General features: G+C 43.1%; 2 protein-coding genes across 2 annotated transcripts in view; both read left to right on the top strand.

The window, feature by feature from the left end:
- Positions 1-1,735: 1,735 nt before the first annotated feature.
- LOC102942620 (suppressor of cytokine signaling 1) lies at positions 1,736-26,415 on the top strand. Its single transcript, XM_043544439.1, has 3 exons — positions 1,736-1,860; positions 17,150-17,274; positions 19,977-26,415. Exon 3 carries the CDS (start codon positions 20,043-20,045, stop codon positions 20,553-20,555), a length of 513 nt encoding a protein of 170 aa, XP_043400374.1. The 5' UTR covers positions 1,736-1,860; positions 17,150-17,274; positions 19,977-20,042; the 3' UTR covers positions 20,556-26,415.
- NFAM1 (NFAT activating protein with ITAM motif 1) overlaps positions 23,398-26,778 on the top strand; it is a 42,027-nt gene continuing 38,646 nt past the window's right edge. The window contains exon 1 of the mRNA XM_043544435.1: positions 23,398-23,534. The gene's annotated coding sequence lies outside the window, so the exon portion shown is untranslated. The remainder of the gene's footprint in view (positions 23,535-26,778) is intronic.

Here is a 26,778-nt window from a genome sequence, read left to right as displayed (position 1 = left end):
TGAAGCCAAACTGTGTTTATAAGCATTTCTGTTTTTGTTGTCTTCATCAATTGGATATTTGGCTTCAGGAATGATTTTTAAGTATGGTTTTGGTCTTCTCCAGATCAATAGGTGCTGATTCATTTTTATGCTGCTCATCACTGTGCTAATGATATGATTAAATAACCTGGCTCATCCATAACTGACCTTAAATATTGTTGATTATGTATGCAAGTCTTTCATTTAATACTCCTGAGGGCATTCTGCACCAAAATATTAAAAATTCTGTGCCTAAAAATTCTGCACACAATATTTTAAAATTTGCAAGTTTTATTTGTCAATAAATAAATGCAGAGCCTCCAGCGTGGGAGTGGGGAGCATAGGCCACTGACTGCATGAAGGTGGGAGATCACCCTGATTCCCCCCCCCCCGCCCCCCCCAGCCCCGGACACAGACTCAGGAGTGAGGCTGCACCCGACCCTGACACAGCACAAGGCCTGGACCTGCCCCAGAAACACCCTGGGGCCCTGCCCCTCAGAGGCAGGTGCACCAGGTGTGGGGCAGGCAGGCTCAACCAGGCAGGATCCAAGTGTGGGGGGTGAGAGGATTTTGTGTGGGAGAATCTCAGTGCAGGCAGCTCAGTGTGGGGTGTAGGTTTGGGCGGATCTGGATGCACAGAGGCTTGTTGTGAGGGTTCCAGGTGCAGGGGCAATGGGATTCTGCAGAGGCTTCCAGGTGAAGGTGGTTGGGGCTCGGCTGAGGGGTCTGGGTATGGGGGTGTCAGTGGGGGGGGTTGGGTGCTGGGGGAGTGGGGCTTGATGGGGTTGGGGTCTGGATGCAGCTAATTGGGGGTCAGTGGTGTGGGGGTGTGGATGTGGGGATTCAGGGTGATACAGGGGGTGGGGCATCAGAGTGGGGGTCTGAGTGCAGGGAGCTCAGTGGGGGGTGGTCTGGGTGCAGGGGTAGGGGGCTAAGTGCAGGGGGGCTCCAGATACAGGGGTTGAAGTTCAGTGGGGTGGGGTTTGGGTGTGGAGGGTTACGCGGTTTCTGGGTGTACGGGATGAGGCTTGGCGGGGGTGTCTGAGTATGGGAGGTTTGGATGCACGGGCGTTGGGTGGATGAGGGAGCAGCTCCCCCTACAGTGACCCCTCACCCCACAGCTGAGGAGCGATGGGGGCAGGAAGCATAGGAGGATGCTGAACTTCCTGGGGGAGGTTTCTGGGGGTGGTTCTGACAAAGCCCCAGCCATTCCTTGCAGGGGAAGAGGAAGTCCCATCCTCTCCTGCCTCCAGCCCAGCGGGGACTAGCAGCTGAGACCAGCTCAGGGTAGGAGCCACTGGCTGGGTTGTCCCCAGCCCCATGGTGATTTACCTCTCCACCGGCTGCTCCAGATGCCTGAAATGATGTACCTATGCTTCTAGGGAGTAGATTGTGAGTGCTCTTGCAGCTTCCCTGTCAGAAAGTCATTTTTCTACTGGGAAGCAATGAAATCTGCGGGGGACATGAATTCTGTGCACATGCAGTAGTGCAGAATTCCCCCGGGAGTAATTTAAGGCTGTACTAAAAGCAATATATAAACTGCAGCCTTCTCCCAAGGCACAGGAGCCTATGTCACAACTGTTGAACCTTTGTGTCTTGAAAAGCAGACATGAAAGAACAACCGCGCCTCTCTCCCCACCAAAAAAAAAAAGTTGATCTCATGAAAGCCTCCAAATGTACATATCTCTGCTTCTTTAACAAAGTTGTCAAACCCATTTTTGGAGAGGGCCAAATTCTATTTCTAAATTATGGATTGGAGCCTACATGTAGGAGTATGTACCATCCTTTATCCACTGTAAATTTCTTGCAGGTGTCAATGGGATATTTGCACAAAGATCTAAGGTAGAATATAGCTTGTAACTGAAATGTTAGTTATCTCATTGATACTGAATGTGGCTGCAATATTACTCACAGAAAATATTCTCACCTTTATGCCACTATTTCTGCCCTATGTTTCTCTCCATTTCCATTTTTCTTTCTGTGTGTGTGTCTGCCTTTCTTCTATCTGCATTTCTTTCCCACCAGTAACTCCCAGTTCCCCCCACTACCAGACACTCCCTATCCTGGCTTTTCTCTCACCCATTCCCATCTCATCTTGGTAAGCAATAAAATAGATATTGCAGATATTAAATGTAATCATTAGACTTCAAGATCATCACCTCAGTTGGATTAATTAAGGAGGTCACATTTTATCAACCATTATTTCCGGAGCTCTGCAGACTTAACAAACAGCATTGCATAAGTTACACTTGGTTAGTGTTTGTAAACCATGAGGGCTGGAAATGTATTTTTTTAAATGAAAGCTTAGATTGTATGGAATCTGAATATGCCATGCGGACCACCTAAATATCAGATGTTCGACACTTCTGCTGTATAAGAAGTATTTTTATAAATGAATATTTACTTACAAGAGCATGCTGAAATTATATATTAATTTGATATATGAATGCATGTGACTAAAGACATAAGCTAAAGCTAGATTATTGGTTCCTACTACCACTCTGCACATGTACATCACTGCTGACCTGCAGCATCCCTACTATTGCTACTACTACTAAGGAGTAAAGGAGAATTGGCAGTGTCTCAAGGAGGCAATATTAAAGGCACTACAGCAAATTATCGCAATGAAAAGGAAAGGCAGGAAGAATAGTAAGAAGCCAATATGGCTCCATCAGGAACTTTTTAATTGCCTGGAAATCAAAAATGTATCCTACAAAAAGTAGAAACACGGACAGATTGCTACGGATGAGTACAAAAGAATAGCAAAAACATGTTGAGACAAAATCGGAAAGATTAAGGCCATGTCTACACTACTAAATTATGTCAACCTAACTTACATCAGCATACACCCACCACAGTTATTAAATCGCGTGTGTGTGTGCATGCTTGGCTTCTTGTGTCAGCGGTCTTTGTCCTCACCAGGCGTGCTTGTGTCAATCGTATTGTCAGTGTGGGGCATTGTGGGATGGCTCCTGAAAGCCAGTAAGCGTCAATGTAAGCAACACAGTGTCTACACTGACACTGTATCGACCTAATTACATCTACTATGACTCTATGCCACATGGGAAGATGGTGTTACTAAATCAGTGTAGATAAGTGATTATGTCGAAATTTATGTGAAAGCATATCCACAGCTAGGTTGATGCAAGGCAACCTATGTCAACCTAACTCTGTAGTGTAGACCAGACCTAAGGAACAAAATGAGTTTTACCTAGCAAGGTACATAAAGGACATTCAGAAGAGGTTCTACAAATACATTAGGAGTGAAAGAAAGACAAAGGAAAGGGTAAGGCCAGGTCTACACGATACACTTCAGTATAACTATGTCGCTCAGAGATATGAAAAATACACACCCCTGAGCAATAGTTATACCGACCTTAACCCAGCCCCCGCCATGTAGACAGCACTTTGTCAGTGGGGGAAGCTACCGCCTTTCACGGAGGCGGATTTATTAATCCAATGGGAGAGCTCTCTCCCGTCGGCTTAAAGTGTCTTCACCAGGAGTGCTACAGCAGCTGCGTCGATGCAAGTTTGTAGTATAGACCTGCCCTAAGTCGACTAGTTAGCAGGGAGGAAGAGCTAATAACTCATGACATCAAGAAGACTGAGGTTTTTAATGCTTATTTTGCTTCAGTTTTCACTAAAAAGGTTAATTGTGACCAGATGCTTAGCACAATTAATATTAGCAAGGGGGAAGAAACACAAGTCAGAATAGGAAAAGAACAGGTTAAAGAATATTTAGATAAGTTAGATGTATTCAAGTCAGCAGAGCCTGATGAAATTCATGCTAGGGTATGACCTCGCTGAAGCAATCTCGGAACCATTAGCAATTATCTTTGAGAATTCATGGAGGACCGGGGAGGTCCCAGAGGAGGGAGAAAGGCAAACATAGTACTGTTCTTTAAAACAGGGAACTAAGAGGACCCAGGGAATTATAGACCAGTCAGCCTAACTTGGATACCTGGAAATATACTGGAACAAATTATTAACCAATCAACTTGTAAACACCTAGGCCCAGATTTTTAAAGGTATTTAGGCATTGTTGTGCTCAGCATTGCAATGCCTAACTGATTTAGGAGCCTAAATCTCATTTTCAAAAAGGATTTCAAAGGTCAATGAGATTTAAGCCCCCCTAAGTGCCTAAGTCCCTTTTGAAATGATATTTAGGCTCTTAAATCAGATAGGCGTTGCAGTGCCTAAATGTCTTAAAAAATCTGAGCCTTAGAAGAAAGTAGGGCGATAAATAATAGCCAATAGTCAAGAACAAATCACGCCAAACCAACCTCATTTTCTCCTTTGATGGGGTTACTGGCCTAGTGGATAGGGAGGAAGCCGTAGACATGATGTATCTTGATTTTAGTAAGGCTTTTGACACAGTCCCACATGATATTGCCCTGGTTTGCTTATGAGAATTTGGTCTAGATGAAGTACTATAAGGTGGGTACACAAATGGTTGAAAGACCATACTCAAATAGTATTTATCAGTGGTTCCTGTTGAACTGGGAGGGCATATCTAGTGTGGTCCCATGGGGGTCAATCTTGGGTCTGGTACTTTTCAATGTTTTCATTAATTACTTGGATAATGGAATGGAAAGTATGCTTATAAAATTTGCAGATGACACCAAGCACTTTGGAGGACAGATTAGAATTCAAAATGCCTTGACAAATTAGAGCAGAGGTTCTCAAAATTCATTGCACAGCGAGCCCCTTCTGACAACAAAAATTACTACATGACTCCAGGAGGGAGGACTGAAGCCTGAGCCTACCCATGCCCCTCTGCCGCAGGCAGGTGGGGCCAAAACCAAATCCCAAGGGCTTCAGCCCCGGGTGGGAGGCCTGTAACCTGAGTCTTGCTGCCCAGGGCTGAAGCCCTTGGGCTTCAGCTTTGGCCTCACGCGGTGGAGCTCAGGCTTCAGTCCCAGACCCCAGCAAGACTAAGCCAGCCTTGGTGACCCCATTAAAACAGGGTCCCGACCCATAGTTTGAGAACCGCTGAATTAGAGAATTGGTCTGAAATTAACAAGATGAAATTCAGTAACTATAAGCGGAAGGTACCACACTTAGAAAAAATAAAATACACAACTACAAAATGGGGAATAACTGGATAGGTGGTACTACTGCTGCAAAGGCCTGGGGGGTTACAGTGGATCACAAATTGAACACGATCCAACAATGTGATGGAGGTGCAAAAAAGGCTAATATGATTCTGGGGTGTATTAACAGGCGTGTCGTATGTAAGATACGGGTCGTAATTGTTCTGCTCTGTTCAGCACCAAAGAGGTCACAGGTGGAGTGTGTGTCCAGTTTCGGTCATGACCCTTTAAGAAACTGGGAAGAGTCTAGAGGAGAGCAACAAAAATGATAAAAGGTTGAGAAAGGTTTCCTCCTGACCTGTGAGGAAAGATTAAAAAAATTCAGCATGTTTGGCCTTGAGAAAAGGAGACCCCAGGGGAACCTGATAACAGCCCTTAACGTGGTTGGAGCGTGTTGTCGAGGATGGTGGTCAATTGTTCTTCATGTCCATGAAAGGTAGAATAAGAAGTAATCTGCTTCATTTGCAACAAAAGAGATTTAGGTTCGATATTAGGAAAAACTTGCTTAACTACCCTTATTGTTAGAACTGGAACCAAGGGAGGATGCAGAATCCCTGTCATTGGAGGTATTTAAGCACTGATTAGACAAACAGCTGTCAGGGATGGTCTCGGATGGTTTACTTGCCCCTACCTTGGCGTGGTGGCTGGACTAGATTATCTCTCAAGCTCCCTTGCAGCCCTACATTTCTATGATTCTGCCTTATTTCTGATCAGATCCATCTATTAATTCAGTTTGGGGCCTTTCTTAAACCAAAGATGTCTGGCACAACTGGTCCTTGTTTATTATGTATTGTGAATAAGTGTCCAAAAATGACCAAGATGAGACCTTTCAAACTCATTTACAGCCATGACCAAACACAGGATTTGAACCCAAGTCTCCAGAAGAGAAAGTTTTAAGAAGGTATAATCAATAACTACTTTGAATCCTAGGTTATATCCAGTTGTTCTGTATCAGAATCATAATAGTTCAGTTCTTGTAAACTAGCTTAAATGAGCAAAAGGTGTCGATTTTTGTGTGTGTTATTTAATGGCAAAATTTGCTTGCATTTCATTTAATGGCAACATTTGCTGTGTTGTCTTTGGAGAGTGCACAGCTGCCCCTTTAAAGCGTGTTCATTTTCCTTTCCTTTGGTGGAGAGATGAAAAAGTCAGTATGCACTTCACAGGAAATGAAGTCTGATACAAATTTGCAGACTGCACATTTCCAAGAACTACTCTCAAGGTATTTCGGTAACGCTCATTTTCTGTGTTCCCCCTTCCTGCCCTCCCCCCAACAGTTCTCTTATGCTCTCTCATACTCATAAACATATGTAACGTACTATATAGAGGATCAACTTTCCATGGTTAAGGTTGCAACCTGGTTCCGTTAGCTTTGTATTACCTCCCTGAGAATTTTTGTTAGCAAAATTGGGTTAGATCAAAAATTACCAGGTTTACTCTGAAGGTTTTTCTGCAAACCTGATCTCAAATTTTGATTTGTCCAACACTTTGTGATTCTCTAGCTCAAAAACAGCTTGTTAATACTCTGTCGTACTTTCCACATAATTAAATCATTTTGAAAACTTATGTCCCACCTATAGTTGAAGAAAATAGATTATAATTAAGCAAATTTACTCAAATTATATTTAATTGTAATTGTTGTAGGCCCCTGTTCTTGCAGTTTGAACTGCATAGGGCGGGACGCTTCCATGAGCATGCAGTCTCACTGAAGTCAGTGGGGTTCTACATGGGTGCATGGATCTGCCCTTGAGGAGCCAGTTGCAGGACTGGGGCCATAGTGTATATGTGTGCTCTTACACTTTTGGAGAGAGCAGTAATGGTTCTCCTATTCATCAGTGTATCAGAGATTTTCCCTTATTCTCAAATGGTAGAGGTCTGTTTTTGGCCCTAAAAGAACAGTGTTCTAGCTCCAGTTTTGGACTTAGTCACTAATCTAGTAATGGTGTGCGTATTTCTCAGCCTTCCAAGGCCCACATACAGGAGACAATGTGTGACCAGGAACCAAAGTGAGGAGGACGCAAATATATGAATGCAAGAAACTGAAAGTACTGTGGGATTTATCCCTTTAATGTAAATGACTTTCAGTAACATCAGCTTCATGATTATTTTTGTTCTAAGCAACTTTTGAAAGTAAGTGATGGGACACCAGATTTGTGTGGAACGTAATGTACAACAGGACTGAAGTAAGTGCTGCCCCTCAAAATGTTGGAGAGGTCTGATTGTGTTTTTGTTTGTAACAACTGATTCACTGGAGAATGGTACATAACTTTCTTTTTACGATAGTATGAAGAAAAGTGGTCTAAGTTATTGATATAGAGCTATTCAGTAGCAACTCCGTAATTGAGATTGAAATAGGGATCCTTTATAAGCCCTGTATTCACTTCCTTAACTTTGCAAAGGAAAAGTATGTTTGTGATCATTATCAGAGTACACTGGAATTCTTACGGAAGTTTGAATGTTTAAGTGATGGTTGCTTAAAAGTGACACTTAAAAATCACTCACTATGGAGCCTCTGGTCTGCTCTACTTTAAAATCACTTGATTTTAAAACTTCCAAACAGCTAAATACTATTAAACCAGGGCATAAAATGACCAATAAAATTTTTGTTACCAAAAAAAAGGCACAAAAATTGGCCCGATGGATTGGTATGGTGAGCTGTGCTTTATGAAGTCTTCCCAGACTGATGGGTATTTAATAGGGTTTGTGCAGGACAAGCAATGAAGAAATGAGAATGTTGGGGACTGCGCCAAAAAAAAAGTATGCATGGGGAGAGGAATTCTTCTGTCAGTTTTAAAAAAAAGAACAGGAGTACTTGTGGCACATTAGAGACTAACACATTTATTTGAGCATAAGCTTTCGTGAGCTACAGCTCACTTCATCGGATGCTCACGAAAGCTTATGCTCAAATAAATTGGTTAGTCTCTAAGGTGCCACAAGTCCTCCTTTTCTTTTTGCGGATACAGACTAACACGGCTGCTACTCTGAAACCTGTCAGTTTTAAGTTCACTTTTCAGCTTCATTGACTGTCCTCTTCTTGTTGCATTATGAGAGCGTATACATTTTATACCTTCATTGTCTTGATATTTCCTTCATGCCCCTTCTCACCTGTCTCTTCTAAACAGTGCTAGTCTTTTCTGTCCCTCTTCTTCTGGAAGTTTTTCTGTGCCTTTTCATCCCCGGTCTCTGAACTCCCCTCTATCTCTTCTGTATCCTTTTTGATCAGAATTGAACACAGTATTCCAGGTGAGAGGTGAGGGCACATTATTGACTTTCTTAGTGTCATTACATTCTCATTTTTATTTTCCATTGCATTTATTATGCATCCTAGCACTTTGGTTTGCTTTTCTGACTGCCTCTGCACATCAAGCAGATGCTTTTTTCATTGAGCTGCCTACAGTGGGGGTGGGCAAACTACGGCCCGGGGGCCACATCTGGCCCTTCAGACGTTTTAATCTGGCCCTCAAGCTCCCGCCAGGGAGCAGAGTCAGGGGCTTGCCCCACTCCACATATGCCGGGGCTCCCGAAAGCAGTGGCATGTCCCCACTCTGGCTCCTATGTGCAGGGGCAGCCAGGGGGCTCCACATGCTGCCCCTGCCCCAAGCGCCACCCCTGCAGCTCCCATTGGCCGGGAACCACAGCCAATGGGAGCTGCAGGAGAGGTGCCTGCAGACAGGGCAGCATGCAGAGCCACCCGGCCAGAGCCTGCCCCTCTGACTCCCTCCCACACCCCAACCCCCTGCCCCAGCCCTGATCCCCCTCCCGCCCTCCAAACCCCTCGGTCCCAGCCCAGAGCACTCTCCTGCACCCCCAGCCCCATCCCAGAACCCGCATCCCCAGGCGGAGCCCTTCCACTCCCACCCCCAACAGCCCTGCTCCAGCCCAGAGCCTCCTCCCACACCCTGAACTCCTCATTTCTGGCCCCACCTCAGAACCTGCACCCCCAGCTGGAGCCCTCACCCCCTCCCGCACCCCAACCCACAATTTCATGAGCATTCATGGCCCGCCATACAATTTCCATACCCACATGTGGCCCTCGGGCCAAAAAGTTTGCCCACCCCTGGTCTACAGTGTTGTCCAGATCTTTCCTGAGTTAGTACAATTAATTTAGAATCCTGTAAGTTGTATGAGTATTTCAGATTTTTCCTACAAACATGCATTACCTTGCATTTATCAACACTGAATTTAATCTGACCTTGTGTCGCCAATTTACCTAGCTTTGATTGTTCCTTCTGAAGTTCCTCTCTTCTGTGGTTTTAACTAACCTAAAAATGTTGTCATCTGCACTGTTTGCCACCTCACTGTTCACCTGCTTTTCCAGATAATTAATAAATATATTAAACGGTATGAAACCTTGTGGCATGAGGCTAACTGCTGTTAACCTTTTCCCATATTGCAAATTGACCACTTATTCCTACTCTTTGTTTTCTGTCTTTGCCTGTCTGTAATCGGTGATGATATACTTTAACGCTCACCCCATGACTGCTTTATTTTCTCTAGTAGCCTCTGGTGAGGGACTTTACCGAAAACTTTTTAAAAGTTAAAATAAATTATGTCAACTGGTTCTCCTTTATCCACTATCTTGTTGACATAGAATTGCAATAGATTTCTCAATAAATTTATCTGGTACTGAAATGAGGCTTACTCTTCTGTAGCAGTGCCTTTTAAAAAAGATAATATTTGCTATCTTCCGACCCTTTGATAGAGTAGCTGATTTTAATGAGATTGCCTGTTTTTGTTTGCAGCTGGTTCCTCCACTAGTTCCTTCAGAATCCTTGGGTGTAGATCATCTGGTCCTCATGACTTGTTTTTTTTTTAATCAGTTTGTCTCAGCATCTCCTCTCTTGATACCTTAATGTCTGATAGTGCCTAACCGTAATAACTGGAAAAGAATAGATCTGGGGGAGGTATCTCTTTTACATCCTTGATAGTGAAGACTGATGCATTTAGCTTTTCAGCAATGTCCTTATTCTCCTTAATTGTGCCTTTTACTTACTAGTAGTCTAGTAGACCTGATTATTTTCTCACAAGTTTCCTGCTTCTGATCTACGGAAAACACTTTTGTTTTTATATATCTCTTTGCTATTTGCTGACCCAATCTCATCATAGCTACCCTAACCTCAGTGTACATATTGCCTTCTGTAGTTTATTGGCTTCACTAGGGTTAGATGCCATCTTCTTAACGATTACTTAGATTGTGAGCACACTGGGGTAGGAGCCATCTTTTTGTTGCATGTTTAGTACATTGCCTAGCATTGTGGGGTCCTGATCAGTGACGGGGGCTCTTTGGTGCTACCACAATACAAATAATACCTGTTTGGCTTGAATGGCCTCTTGAACCTTGCTTTTTAGCCATTTTGGTTCCCTTCTTGCTTCCTTGTTTGTTTAGGGGGTTGTATACTTTTGTGACTGTATTAGGGTTGCTTACAGGGTAGATAAAAATCAATTTTTTTTATTTAAATTGGATTTTTTTGACAAAATGCTTTTTGAGGAAAAAACCCATCTAAAGATAGTTTTAATTAAGATACATTATAGCTCAAAGATATCTCATCATGGAATAGGGATTATAAATTCTAATTCTATAGTATGAGACAATATAGTCATGTAATGTTTGAGAAAAGTTTTGTAAATGAGTTCCAATAGTTCATGAATTAGGGACCCAATTTTATGGGGTTCCACAGGCTTCTGTATAGATTATTTAGGTTAATCTTTCTATCTACCCAGTGGGACTCAGTGTTCAGTCTAGAAGGATACCATCAGAGATGCTTAGTTTTGCAGTACTCAAACTGTGGATTTGTGTCTCCAGAGGTAACATGCTTGTTAACAGCAAAAATATTTTAAATAAATAAATAATATATAGAGGTGAGAAATAACAGACCTCAACTCTATTGTCTCTCTGCAAATTTGTGTACACAGAGTCAATCCTTTACCTCTCTCTAAAAGTGCAAATTTCAAAAAGTTCAATGAATAGAAGATTGTTGGGGGCAGAATAGCTCTGGATAAGGAGAAGAAGTCTGGAGATAAATGTGAGAAGCGAGGGACATATGCTTGTTTTGTTAAAATATTATATGTTTGCTGTTGAAGAAAAAAAATCCAGAATACTTAACTTTGTTGTTTTAGTTAAATAAAACAATTTAAATGTCTGTCTGGTGGTGATCTCTTCCTAATACAGCAAGGCAAGAAACCCCTCCAAATATTAATGAATAACCTGTTGAATTGGAGATAGTTTACCTCCCAATGACTTCATAAATATCTGCTTCAATTACCTTTGGTAAATGAAATAACCAAACAATCATTCATTTTCTGATATAGCTATAAAACTAATCTGAAAAGTTTTCAAAATAAATCACTGTTTAAAAATGTATAATGTGTACCTTCTAAAAATGAAACCTACATCTATCTCTGAGTTGTGAAGAATATGTATTAAGGTTATAACAACCAACAAGAATGGTTTTATGTAGAAAACCATGATTAAATTGAGTCTTCCTGACTAGTGATTTAAATCATGATTTATATCAATTTGATATAAATCAAATCCACCCTGGTTGCTTAAGTAACCTCTATGGTGACTTTGACTTTCAGGGCTTTTTTTCCAGCTTCCTTTTCATGGAGAGGGCAGGTGGACAGGAATTCCCCTTTCTAACCCTCAGTGTGTCAATGCAATTTTTTTATATGTTCCCTCCTTTGAGGACATTGAACTTAATTATATTGTGATCCCTATTACTTAGGGGCCTAACTATTGTTTCTTCTTCAATCCACTCCTGTGGGTTACTTAGGACTAAGTTAAGGATATCCTCTCTTCCTGTGTGCTTGTAGGACTAACTGTTCCAAGAAGCGACTATTTAAATGTCAAGAAATTTTCTCTAAACCTTTCCCATTGTAACACTTGACCAGTTTTGTACCTGGGTAGTTGAAACTGTCTGTTATGACTAGTTACCTCTTAGATCTCCCTCAGCACCATTTACTCAATATCCTTTTTCTGATCAGTGGGCCAGTCGTCTCACCACGCTGAAACCACTGACAGCCTGTTACTTCTCCAGAAGTTATTTCTGTGGTCTCAAGCTGGCACAGCAGCAACTGAGCCCCCAGTGTGATGGGGACGGTGCCTGCATGGGGTTGGAGTAAAGAGGATTGAGCTGCGTCAGGGAAAAGAGAAGGAGAAGGGGTTGAGGAGAGTCTGGCAGTCAGAGGGCAGGTGAATGGACGTAAGTGATGTTATTCATAAAAGTACTGCACTGGGGATAGGGGTGAGACCAAGGGAAAATGCACTGCTGCACATGCTTTGGTCTGAGCGTGTTGTCTGTTAGTGTTCTGATCGGATCTGTGGTGGTTGAACTATGACAGACAGACAGACAGACACATATACACACACACAATTGGCAACCCTTCCAGATTTATAAAGTGGCTTGGGGCCCTGCTATGAGAGGTCTACTGGAAACTCTGTACCAGGAGGGAGCCAACTTCTCCCCAAAATGTTAGTTAATTCTGTGCCCTCCCACCCCACATCTATCCATCCTCCACCCCTGTCCCACATCTGCCCCTTACCCCTCAGTGCAACTCTGCTTCTCCTGCATCTCCAGTGGCTCTTCACCCCCTCTACCAGGCCTCGGGGGGAGCTACAATGGAGTCCCCTCTCACCTTCCCCAGGACTGGGGCACGGGGCAGCTCCAGAGCTTATTCTTCCCCCCTCCACCTTCCCAGGCCTGATGTTGCAGAGAGAGATGGGAAGAGGAGGAAGAAGCTGACATTTTTCAATGGAGAGAGGGGGAGCTAAGCCACCCTGAGCTTCTGGGTTGTTTCTGCTTCCTCCTCCTCCCTCCACTCCTGCAAGAACGGGTGTCAGCTGCTCCTCCCCCCACCCCCCATCCTCCACCAAAAACTTCCCTGTGCTCCCAAGTGGAGGGGGAAGAGCTATTTTCTTCCTGCCGCAGCTCTGTCAGCTGCTCTTCCCCAGGAGGTGGGGAAGACAGCCAGTCAGAGCAGTTTTCGTCCAGGCAGCGCTGAAATTTGTGTGAAGGTTGGAGCTTCTTGCATCACAAGATAAAATCACGATTTTGGCAACACTGCAGCTGGCCAACTACCAGAAAAGGCAGGCTTGTTAGCCAGAAAGGCAAGCAACAATTCAGTTTTATAGTCAGACTCGAGTAGGCTAAGTATCAGCTGTTAAAGTCTCCTAAACTTAGCATCAGCCAATATGGCTGCTGCAAAACAGTTTGATTTTTTAAGAGGGAGAAAAATAATTCCAAGCTGTAGGCCAGAGTTAAGTAGTCCAAAGGAAATTATTTTTGCCAGAAAGGCAAGTGATAATTAAATTAGACAACTAAACCAGAGCAGGTTTGTAGTAACTAAACTGGAACTGGTTACTTACAGCTCTTGCAAAACGTGTTTTGGCTTTTAGGAGAGCGATGGCCTCTCTGGTATTTTGCAGTTGCAGGGTTGTAATGAACCCGGCTGTAGCTGCTAGAGCCAAGCAGCTTAATGAAAAGCTTTCTGATAAGAGCAATCCTTTTGCAAGGTCTGTAGAATTGATTCCTTCCCTGTACATGATCGTTCTGCTGCTGATATACAATGCATGGAAGCAGGAAATGTCACTCTCTCTACATGTGGCTTCTGTTACTAGATTGCAATATAAGGAGAGCTATACATTTGCTTCCTTGCTGAACACTAGTTGTACAGTTAGTAGATGCAATTTCAGTTTTGAGTTTTTCAAATGCCCTGTAACTTGCCAATCATAATGGCCTTAACCAACAAACAATAAATAAATGGCCTCATTCTTGAATCAACCTATGTTTATATCCACAGAGTGAACGACAGAGAAAGGGCAGGCCTAAGACTTTGCAACTGTCTTAAAGAAATGAATGGCAGTTAACACTGTTAGCATAACAGTAACACCACCTTTAGCTATGTGCAAACCTCTCTGTGTACTATGCAGCCTAGGTTTGTTTGTGTCCGTCCGCTCTCCATCAACCTTGGTTGAGTCTCAGTTGTGTTAGTGCTGGTGTGGACAAAGGAGATACTACAGTATTGTGGTAACAGCTTAAATAAGGTTAGCATTAATGTGGATGGAGCATGTGGTAACCATTAAAGTATACAGCCCTTCACTTGGCTCATTCCAGATTGGACTCCCTTCCAGCTTCACTCTTGGGCTCTCTATTGGAATGCTCCTCACCCTCTCACTGCCACCATCTTGCATGACTCATGATACACTTTTATGGGATCCAATTATAACCTTTGCTGCTGATACAAAAGTGCAAGCTCAGCATTCTGACTGGACTTCAGATTGCATGAAATACTTTGTAATGGGTTGCCGTGCTCCAGGGGACTTCTGGGATACCTCCTGGGAAGCAGAGAATTTCCCCAGTGGGTTGTGGGAGTGTGATCCCCTCCTCCCATAAATATATTGAGGCCTTTCAGAATTGCCCAGAGTTCAGCCTGGAGCTGCTCTGGGAACTCCAGAATAGATACCCAGAAAGTACTGCAGCTACACTGATTGTGTAGCACTAGTGCGGACATGAAGCAGAACTACAAATCAGCTAAATGCACCTCTTTTGTATGGGTGCACTTCATGGCGTGGACTATAAACATTGCAAAGCAGTCCAGTTAAATAGAAACAATGAAACTCCGTAGTGTAGACAAGGTCTTAGGGAAGTGCCTCAGAAATATGTATAGAAAGCTAGGTTTATTTTTCTGCCTGTTGATGAATCTACTAACAGGTCTGTAGCTGAGCAAGTCATTGTACATTTTATTTTTGGGACGTGTGCTCTCTTTGCTGACATAGCAGCCTTGGTAACTGGGCCTGCAGAAGGAATAAAGACAGCTCTAGAGGTTGTGGGAATCAAGGCAGAAGAGCTCAAATCAAAATTGATTGGGGCTGCATTCAGATGGTTCAGTAGTGAATAAGGGCTGTTCAAATGGCATACAGAACAAATTTAGACAAGATGCTTCTCATGTTAGGCACTGTATCAGTCACCACTTTGAGCTTGTTGTGGGAAGCATAATCTTTGAGATCCTGAACAATTTTTAAAATTAGTTTGAAGACACTTTCGGTTTTCACTATTTAAATTCCAAAAGACAATGACCATCTCAAAGCTCTTCCTGATGCCTCTGAGGTGACTGAGAGCTATTTTGGAGGTATTCACCATGTACACTGGGTTGCTAGTCAGGCCAGAGCATTGTAGGCAGTGATAATCAAGATATCATTTGACTGTCGCCAAGTGACATACTCTGGGTACAATCCAGACTAATGAGTAGTTGTGTCACCCCTGCCCTCTAACCTGGGGTGCCCTTTACAATGCTTTGCTGCTGTAGCCTCCAGTTTGGACTGCTCACAAACACTCTCCAGCATGCAAGTCACTCCCAGCTATGTGACACAACCAGCCAACCACATCTGGGCTCTTGCCAGCCTTGGTTATGCAGGGTGACCCCAACCCACCACAGGTTCTAGAGTTTCTCCCAGAAATGTATGTCCTGTACTGTCTAGCCTTCTCCTGGACAATAGAAATTATATAAAGTAAAGTATCAGTGGGGTAGCCATGTTAGTCTGGATCTGTAAAAGCCGCAAAGAGTCTAGAAGGTGCCACAGGACTAACAGACATATTGGAGGATAAGCTTTCATGGGTGAATACCCACTTCGTCGGATTTCCGACCAAGTGCATATTCGCCCACGAAGGCTTATCTGACCAAGTGCGTATTCACCCATGAAGGCTTATCCGATGAAGTGGGTATTCACCCACGAAGGCTTATGCTCCAATACGTCTGTTAGTCTATAAGGTGCCAAAGGACTCTTTGCCGGTATATAAAGTCAGTTATTCCTTTAATAGAAATAATATGCACACAGCTTGCCACCCCAAATGGAGTTTCCCAGACACTTCAATTCAAACACACTGAATTAGATAAAACAATAAAACAAGTTAATTAACTACAGAGAGATTTTAAGTGAGTACAAGAAATGGGGCATAAAAGTCAGAAATGGTTGCAAGAAAAATAAAGATAAAATGTCACCGGTGCCTAACGTAACCAACTCTGTTAAATTCAAAGCAAGGATTTCTCACCACATGCTTTCAGTAGTCTTAGTGACCAAACTTAAGTATGGACCCCTTCTCCAGTTGAATTGCTGCTTCCTTTGTCCCTTCTGGTACAGTGAATCGATTGGGCAGAGAGAGGAGGTGGGTCCATTGGGGTATCTGCCTCTTCTTTTTACATCCTGTCCCCCCTTTGAGAAGCATTTCCAGCTGGGAGCAAGGTGACAGGCAGTCTGTGTGGAAGGGAACGCCATGCTGTTTCTGTGCCAAGATGAAGATATTTTTGCCCCTGCACCCTTTTTTCCTGCCAAAGAATGGCCACTTCCCAGGTAATGGTCCATCAGCCTTGTTCATACCTGGCTGAGGCATCAGCTTGTCCTTCGCCTCTGAGGAACTGGTTTGGCCATTCCCAAGACTTCTCTGGAAAACATACTTTTAGGCTATGTCTACACCAGAGACCTTACAGCAGCACAGCTGTAAGATCTCCTGTCAAGCCGCTCTATGCCGACGGAAGAGAGCTCTCCTGTTGACATAATTAAATCACCCCAAACAAGCGGCGGTAGCTATGTCGTCAGGAGAGCGTCTCCCACCAACATAGCGCTGTCTGCAGTAGCGCTTCTGTCAGTGCAATTTCTGTCGCTGAGGGGGGTGGGGGGGGGTTTCACACCCCTGAGTGACATAACTTATACTGACAAAAGTGCTAGTGTAGTCATAGTCTCAGTAATGATCTCAGCTTACGTTTATAACTTCACATGTAACACTGCTACGTGCATTTTGCCATGATGTTATTTATCAGCAAATTGAGTTTTTAAATGATATCTCACAAGATATACTTTGTACAAAGATGATTACAGTCGTGTGTAAAGTGTGGACACGGGTACATTCCGTCACACACCATTTGAAATGTACTGCAGAGCATGAGTCTGGACTGATATAGATCAAGATGGGCAAACTTGGGACCCACTGTATTTCGCTGATGGACTTGCTCACCAGTTTGACTGACGTCTCTTACTTTTCAAGGTGAGAAGCTATTCTTACTTGAGGCTTTGCAAAAGTTAGGAAGTGCTGTGCTGGAACTCTTGGAAATGGATAGTCCTGGGCCTTATGTCCAAAAGCTTATCCTGATGGATGGCAAATTGAAAGAAGTAAGCATTTTGGGGAGTTTGGATGCAAAGGTGCAGAAAAATCAGATCTATATGCGTGAAGCTGCAATTTTCTTTGCTTTACACCTGTACCCTTGAGGTCACATGTCGTAGCTGAGCTGACTTTGCTAAACTGCTATTTGGAGGTCTTGATTTAGCCAAAGGGAACGCAATTGAAAGAAGTGAGGTTCTGGCCCTGCCTCCTCAACTCAATGCTGTAGCTACATCCTGGGAAGCAAACAGTGGTAGTAATACATTTCTATAGTATCTTTGATTTCAAAGCACTTTACAGACTGGGTATATCCATTTAAGTGTGTGTGTGTGTTTACTTTGTCTCCTCTGTGGTGGTGAGTTCTTATAATGCAATTTTGACTATATTATTTGCTTTTTGCCCATTGATCAATCTCCTCTGGGATTTATTCTGACATTCCAAATCTCCGAAGCAGCTTCCAACAGCTGACTTTATTTAATAAATAAATAAAAATCAACCTGCCAGTGGCTGACTTCTCCTTATCCTCCCTCTCCCCCACCAATAAAAGTGGAATTTCGTTCCCAAAATGACACACAGCTGAGGTGCAGGATAGATAATCAGTCCTGTACCAGTGATGCGTTAAAGATTCTGGATTTCACACGCTTTCAGGACTAAAAAGTGAATCTTTCTCCCACTGTAAAAGTTTCCCAATGAGAGATCAGATGGTAAAGTCACAGTTCTATATCTAGAAAAGTTCCCTTTTTAGGGTGGTGGTGCTGTGTCATTGTTAACCACAGTGAGAAACATTAGTGGGAAAAAGGCTAGCGAAGATGGGGCCTTAGTGGGCCAGTGTCCACATCCCCAAAACCACCATGACAACTGGCCGTAGTCCTTTGTTGGTAGATTCAGCAGAAGGACAATGGACGATGGAGACTGAACTCCTGTACCCTCCTCCAAAGCCCACTCTTAGGTAAGGGGTAAGACCTGTTAGCAGGGCCATGTGAAACAAGCTTGGCTCCTGCTGCCTGTGTTATACCTTTTCCCCCCGCTGGCAGACTTCAGGCTACACAGCAGTCAATCTGGTACAAGTACCAAACTAAATAAATTAAAGGAGGCTTCAAAATAATCAGCGAATTGAGTGATGTGATTAGCTGAGCTTTAGAACAGTGACGGCTGTAGCAGGCTTCACGGGGGTTATGTTGGGGTTTGGCTTGCCTGACCAGTCTGAGGGAATGGAAAATCCCTGTCTTTTGACTGAAGGAACATGGACGTTGGTTTTTGTTGCTGTAGTACTGTGGTATGCCTGAGATAAGCTATGAAGTTTCCCAAGGTGAAGTGAGAGGAAACTGAAGCATGTCTCTTCCCCAGTTCATAGGCTGCTTGGGGGCAATTCAGTCTGCTCGCATGCTTGCCTTCTCCCTCTCATTTTCTGTCAGAAAAAGAGAGAGTGACTGGGTTAATGGAGCACGTCAGAGGATTGAGGGCAAGGTTTTGGCGGTGAGTTACTGACTCGTATGCCTGGGGAAGTGGTATGTAACAGCTCAGACTTCTCATATAGAACAAGCCTCTGGCTCAGGCTGTGGTTTTTATGTTTATATATGTGTATGTGTGTGTGTATATATATATACAAACACACACACACACAGTATATATATATATATTTTATAATTGTAATAACTTAGATGGATTGATGTCTGCAGCAGCGGGCGGGTGCAGGAATCAACACTGCTAAATATAGGGAACCTGGTAGGAACACAGAAACAGAAAGAGACCATGACAGTGAGAAAGAGAAGTATTCTTATTCCAGTGGCAGATGGAGTAACAAGCAGACAATTAAAAATAGATTATCAGGATATAACTTGTTAGGGCAGAAGCATATGATCTGGAATTATTCAACAGGATTCATGGAGCACAGGGGAGAAACACCCCAGAGGCCGTGATACAGGAGACTCTCAATGGTAAGGGGCTGGGGTTGGGGAGAGGATCACTACTTGGACTCCAACCGTACCTAGCCCTATAAATGGGATTAAAATCTAACTCATGGTGATTCTGACCCACATGCTCAGGGTTAAACAGATCATCAAATATGGGAGGTAGGTTAAATTCCTGCCTACACAGGGCATATTGTTGGGGACTGGGGCAGAGAGCTTCACCTTCTTCTGTTGCATTGAGCAGGGCTATTCTATAATTCAATCACTGATTACAGGGGCTTGTGGGTATTGGTGGGAATCAGTCCTTCCCGGCTCCTGTTTCTTCATAGCCATATTGGTCCTCGAAGAAGAAAGTGGAGGCAGATATGAGAAATCCTTTGATCAGCCATTAAATGATCATGAACAAGATGATTTCCTGGCAAGGAAAGATCCCATCTTCAGACCTACGGTTATTCTCTAACTTGTGGGAATGTGTTGGGAAATTCCCAGCAGTGTGCTTTATTAGATTAAGATAGTCTGCCAAGGGATGTGGTGAAAGCCCCTTTGCTGGAGTCATTTAAGACTAGAGTAAGCAGATTGTTATAAGGAATAATCCTGCATTGGCTGAGGTGAGAGCCAGGGTGGAGAGAGTATGAGTTACTGAACAATTTTTTTATCACTGATTTCTGCAGCTGTATAAATTCTGTGTACCTTTTCCTCCCATTAATGTCCTTGCTCCCCAGTTTTCTTTGTATGAAACTTTATCCAATTAGAAAGACACTAAAACTCCTATCTGCCTGCCTCACTTTCATTCTCTTCTCCAGGCTGGATGCAAAGAAGAAAGTGTATTAAAGATAACATCTTTCTGGGATCCATGGGCCCTTTGAGAGATGATCAGAGGGAGGCCGGATGATCTACTGAACGCACACAAGAACCTTTCCGTTCCACAAAGTCAGCATCGGAGCACTCCCCACCCTCCAGCTCCATCCAGGTTACCCACTCATTACCGAGCCTTCCGCAGCTGTGAGTGGGAGGTAGTGGAGCGATCGCTCAATATCCTGCAGGCCAGTGGCTTCTACTGGGGTCCCTTATCTGTGAGTGAAGCACACGCCAAGCTACAGCAGGAGCCGGTAGGGACCTATCTGGTGCGGGACAGCTCACAGGGGAACTGCCTCTTCAGTGTGAGTGTTCGGATGCCAGAAGGCCCAGTCAGCCTCCGGATCTCCTTCCGGGAGGGCTACTTCTGGCTGAAGGACTGGTTCTCGGACTGTGTAGTTAAGCTGCTGGAAATGGTGGTGGCAGGAACCCAGGCCAACCCCCTCTACTGTGATGAAATGGGGGAAACCCCCTTGGTGTTCTCCGAACCCCTCTGCAGGAACCACAGGGTTGTGCCCAAGTTGTAGGAACTTTGCTGTCAAAGCCTGGGAGCTTACAATGAGAAAAGGGAGGAAGGTCAGAGATTGGAAGAGGTACATGGGAGGGGCAGTTACTTTTCAGTGTGGAAAGGAACAAGGCATAATATCACCTGGAATGCACTGCCTATGCAGAGAGGGAGACAGCTGCATACATGTGGCAGGCAAAACTGAGCGTGTGTGACACACTAACTGAATCTGCCACTGCTGTTGGATTGTACTGGGGTACGGGTGTGGGTGGGTAGCTTAAACCTGCTGACTATGGGAGCCATGTCCTCCTGAGGTAAAGGTGTGTAGCTTTTCCCTGTGGCAGAGTAGAACTGCCACAATCCAGCACTTTTTATTCCAGTTGTGATGCATAAGCTTCAGAAACACAGGCATTGCCTGTCCTCCCAGCACACCCGTCTTCTCCCTGTATTCCAAAGTGCCTAAGCTATTTCTTGCTGAAAAATCTCTCCTCATGGAAAGGTCCAGTTGAATTTCAAAGACTTTGACACGCTCCGATTCAATGTCATCGGGAATTGTACACTGATCTCTGATACCAAAGCAACTTGTGTGTGTGTGTGTGTGTTGAGAGAGAGAGAGAAAGATTTCACAGCCAGCAGCCTTCACTTCCCTGCACCATGGAAATACATAACATGCTACTTCAGAAATACAAGAAATGACTGTCTAATATTTGCACTGGAGGAAACAGTTGTAGGCATGTGTAATAATACAGTTCCACCAGCTTCTGCATCACTTGTATTGGAAGCTGGACTGCATAGCTTCATTTTTTAAGGGCAGCTGGGCTATACTGTAGTGGGATGATAATATATTTCAGCCAACTAAGTCTTGGTTTGGAGAGTCCATTCTGCTATTGATTGTATGAGCAGATGTGTCTAAAGCACCATAACGTGCGGTCATCTGGCAGTATGCTGCTGCCCCCTGCAGATCATCATTAAAGGAATACTCTAAAAAGTTAGGTTTTTGTCTAAAAGGGATGGAGGAATGGTTTATAAAACTTACTACTAATAAAAATGTTTTCAAAATGTCTTTGAAAGGAGCTTTCAAAAATGTAATAATTCTCCTGCAGTGCTGGAAAACCAAACAAACTAGCATTGGGCCGGTACATAAAAATCAAAGGTTCACTGGCCATGCTGAGTGAAGTGAAAAACAAAACAAGGATTAGTTAGGAACAGTAAATTTCATTTCTGGCTTTTTTTAGTGTGTTAATCTAAAATATAGGTACCACAAAGAGGACACTGTCTCAATATATAAGGTCTAGATTTCAAATATTGTATTTGTATTGCATTGAATAGTATGCTAGGTGCCTCAAAGAACAGCTAGTTATACAAGGCCCGGACGCAAAGAATACACATTATAAATGTCACAGCTGGTGAGGGTGAGAATGTACATTGGGATTAGACAGAATTATGAAAATAAGGTCCGATAAAGATTGGGTTCATCTGAGTGATATCAGCATTTAAGCGGTGTCCCTAAAAATGTACCTATGAAAACAGATGCTTCTGTGCACAGATGGCATTGTGAGTGTGTAACTTCAACATGTGGATTTCTGTGTAACTTCAGAGCAAATGTTTGAAAATTTGGTCCATAACTTGTATTGGAACAGTTTCCTTTTAAAAGAGAAACCAACTTAAATTGCCTCAATAGCAGGTACAATGTTAAATAACCAAGTCTGTGCTGACAGGTAGACTGTATGTTCCTGGTACCTTTTGAGGTACATCTCTTCTCTTTTTAATGTCTCAGAGGCAAGGTGTTCCTCTGATTAATAGCTTGCATTTTTTTTTTTTCAGCACTAGCTCTAAATGGCAAGAGTCCTAGGCTGCTGCCCACTTCAAAGTGAAAAGAGGAACTAGGCCCTGCCCCAGGCCCTACAAGGATTTTTTAAAAAGAAACTTATTCAATGAAATTGGCATGACAAGCTCCTCAACAGCACAACCAAAGTACTCTGTCATACCGCAGGTGGGACTGATGGCAAAGTAGATGGAGAGGCAGGTGGGTCAACAGGAGGCAGTCAATGACCGCAGTATTTTGTGCCATTTTAAACTTCTTCATCAGTGTTCCCAGTCTGTAGGAGAAGCCTCAGACACTCTATTTCTGGGCATTGCTGCAGAACCACTGCCTCTGAGCTCCCTCCTCAACCATGAATGCCACCTGCCTGCCCTGTGCTGTGCATTCCCTTACTCATCCCATCTCTGGAAGACAGGTGGGACGTAGTCCTCTCTACCTACGTGGCATTTCACTCCCCTCCTTTGCCCCACTGCAAATGCAACACCTGAAGTATGCTGGCTGCCTTCCTCTATTTACTCCATGCACTAGGAAAAGGAACTGACTTATTTCTTCAAAGTTCACAGCTGTGCTCAGGAAAGGTTCTGTTTTACAATGGTTGTGTAACACACTGAGGGAAGAGCCATCTCATGCCATTGCTTTGACCCAGCTGTGAACTGTTCTTATCCGATTGTTTGGCCTAAAAATGAGCACCTTGGGTTGTGTAGCTAACAGCTCTTGAATCATTCCATTGTTAATGGCCATGATTGCTCTATTTGAAAATTACATTAAGGATAAATAAAATACTCTAGCTCCTAATAGAGGGATCTTTTAGTTAGTTTTAATGTTTGTGCTTTATACCTAAACCACACAGCACATGCTTAACACTCTATTATAAATAGCTTAATCGGTGCACACCCCATAGGAAATTGGTTTGAGCTCTATGAATGATAACTAATATATAAGTGCTAAGTATTTTTTATTATTAATGTCTAAAACAAGGATGATACGCACGTCTGTCCCAATTAATACAAAGACAAAGATCTCTCAGAACACAGTGTGGGACAAAGAAACCAATTTTGGGAGAACTATGGTGTGGAAACATATTGTGGCAATTTGGGTGTAAAGGGTTTTGAAGATGGTGCTTTCCCTCCCCAGGATTATGGAAAAACTTTTTAAAACTTCTGGAAAAACATGGACTAAGTAAGTAAAACCATAACTGTTTGCTTGTGGGAGTGTTTAAATGTCTGTCTCTCTCTCCCTCTCTCTCTGTAAAGTGTGTTCTGTTAAGAAGGATTTTGCTGCTGACACTCAGTGGGAGATATTTCTGTAAGACGCCTTGAATGTAGATTTGTCTATCCCCACCCCAAGAAGGAGAAAACATCTCCTGACATGTACCCTAGTGCCTCTTTGGATGTCTGCAGGTCTGTAATTTCTTTATAGTAGTCTCGTTATCTACTACCCTCAAAACCCTGTTCAGGGAGTAGGAAAGCAAGGTTGGTTCAGGGCTCTGACTGGCACACCTCAGTTTGCTGAGGAAATTATACAAGCGCACATATGGATTTTTAATGTGTTCTTGCTAATGGTAAAAGTTTAAAGTTGATTTACCTTATAAGAGGTTCTGTATATCAAGCCTTAAAGTGCTCAAGTTTTAATCCCAAACAAAGCATAAGAAACTGGAAGTTCCTAACGGATGGGATTACTAACCTGGCTCTCACCAGCTCTCTTAATAATGCTCTTGAGTCTTAACCAGTCATGTTGTAATTTTCCCAGAGTCCTTGGCTGAAATTTGTTAGTGGTCTCCCAGTGTGCACATGTGCAGCAGAGGACCCCCCCAGCTGATGGCTTTTATGTTATTACTACCTCTGAGAAAAGAGTCTGTGTTCATTATGAACCCGCCTCACCAGATCAAACTCCACCTAGAAACACTGAGTGTACACAAACCCCCACATCTCATATATTGCATAGCATTAGGGCATGATGAATGTTCGGATTCCTGAATGGCCCTCCTACGTTATCAGAATTCCAAATATAATTTTCCCTATACATGCAATAATGTCTCAGATTTGACCTCTCACGATGTTACCAAAACTGTATGTTTGCATTAGTATTCCTTGTAATTTGCTAGAATTGATAATTTACAAGGATAAACTCAGGTACTAGACTGTATTGACTTCTTCAGTTTAGTTTAGTTTACACCAAATATACCAGTTCCTTGGATGTATAACCCCATTAGTGTTGTATACTTGTATACGTAGACTGATGGAATCTTCTGTTTGTGTCATGTAATTGCCTTACAGGAAGAGGGGACAGATTAGGGAGGATGTGGAAAGGAGAGAATAGGTGTCATAAAGAAAGACGAAAAAAGGGAGCTGAGACAGCCATTCTGACTCACGATTCCTTTCTGGAGAGTTGTCTGAGCTTTCAGGCCACTACACCTAGTAGCACTATTGTCACAAAAATCTAATTTTGATTCAAGCTAAATAGTTGAGTTCCAAATGTGACTTCCCTTGAATTTGTTCAGACGGGAAGGAACTGGATAGCATAAAAGAATTGCAGATGTGACTCCCAGCCCTTTACCTCTGTCACTGATTTGAGTCCAGGTCCAGGTCTGTAGTGACCAAAAGTTGTTACCATCTGCTTTTCTGAACTGAGATGTGGGGGTTTCAGTCTAGTTCCTAGTAGACAAGCATGGAAATAGGCTGGGGGAAAATCATATTGCCTGGGACAGACAGACAGTCAAGCTTCCTATCTGTTAGACCAGGACAACAAGGGAGGCTGGTGGCAGGCTGAGTAATTTCAGGAGCAGCAGCTTTGATCTGTGCCAGTCAGAGGGGAGAAGAATGTCATTAATTAATTAATTAATTAATTGTCAGCCACAGTAAAGCTAGACAGCTTTACAAAAGTGTGGAGGAAAAAGGAGAATGCCTTGTCAATGGTTTGCTCTCAAAATGCACTAATGCATCAGATCCAGAATAAATGACAGCACATGCATGTTTTAACAAAGCTTTTAGCCGCCTGCTTTTCAGGATATTGTTCTTGGTGGCAATATAGATTTTGGCTTGATCCAGATCTCATTGAATTAATGGAAGAACTATCACTGATTTCAATGATCTTTGGATCAGGCGCACTTTGCAATAAGACAGTCCTGGTAGAAAGTGGGTTTTCCATCTTACATTTAATCAAAACAAGCCCACACTGCCACTGTTATAAATAACAAATTGTGCTTGTGGAATTGATGGAGTTATACATGAATAGCTCTCATGTAGATGTTTTTCAATCCCCTCAGGCTATTCTCTTCTGGCTTTAAGGGTGGGAGAGGACCTGGAGCAAAACATGGACATGGTAACATTTTCAGAAATGCCCAAGTGACTTAGGCTCCAAAGTCCATTAGGATATGTCTTTCCCAAGGAAAATGTAGGCTCTAAAAACTAGAGAACAGAAGTGGGAAACCTGGGCATAATATTCCAAAACAGAACAAGTGCAATACAGAGAAAAGTCTTTAGCCAATCACATCAGGACCAGTATTTCAGCGTAACTTACTCAAGAGAATGAGTCCACAACCTGGAAACTGGACAACCACATTTTCTAGTCAGGCAACCAGCTTTCGAAATCTTATCTGCCTGTGGCCAAGTGAACAGAATTTTTTCCCCAGCCTGTGTACACATCAGGCAACTCATAATCACAGATGGCAGTTAACGACCCCACTCTTGATAGTCCAGTAGAGAGGCCAAGGATTGAATGGGCCACTGAAACCCAGCTTCCCTAGAGGTGGCCCTTTACATCAATGCTGAGGCATAGTGGTGCGGGGATACAGTGTGCGGGAGGGGGGCGGGGCTTAGAACAGCTACTGTACAGGTTGAGCTATACCTGGTTGGGCATAGAGAAGACTCCTGCACCAATTCACTTAAAAGATAAGACCAATCACTCTATCTCTTGTATGGATTAAATCTGAAAGGACACTTCCCTATGATGTAAGCTAATGAATGTGACGTTATGAACTCTGGGCTGAGAACAGTTCAGTTTGTATAAACTATATTTTGTATATTTTTAAAATTAATAAAATCCTCTTTGATAAAAAAAACACCACTCAGTGTTTGCATTTGTCTCTTAAAATTCATGAGAATAAGTTAGAATTGAATCTACTTCATTATGGCCCTGATTCAGTAAGGTATATAAGCATACAAGGCGTTCCATTCAAGTCAGTGACGCCATTGACTTTAATAAAACTCCCCATATATTTTAATATTTTGCTGAATTGGGACCCATAGCAGGAACAAGCCAACCTAACACTCTCAGATGAGAAATACATGTAAAATGGTTCCTGTTTCATCCAGAAGGATCCCAAAGAGCTTTATGCATTCCTTCTCTCTCTCATTACACATAGTGTAAATCCACACACACCAGGTCCCTCATCTCTTTCTTTGAGTCTTGTTTTATACCTCTG

Source organism: Chelonia mydas, chromosome 1 (assembly GCF_015237465.2).
Source record: "Chelonia mydas isolate rCheMyd1 chromosome 1, rCheMyd1.pri.v2, whole genome shotgun sequence".
NCBI classification, from domain to species: domain Eukaryota; kingdom Metazoa; phylum Chordata; order Testudines; family Cheloniidae; genus Chelonia; species Chelonia mydas.
The sequence above is the reverse complement of the archived record's forward strand: the minus strand, read 5'-3'. Positions and strand labels throughout refer to the sequence as shown.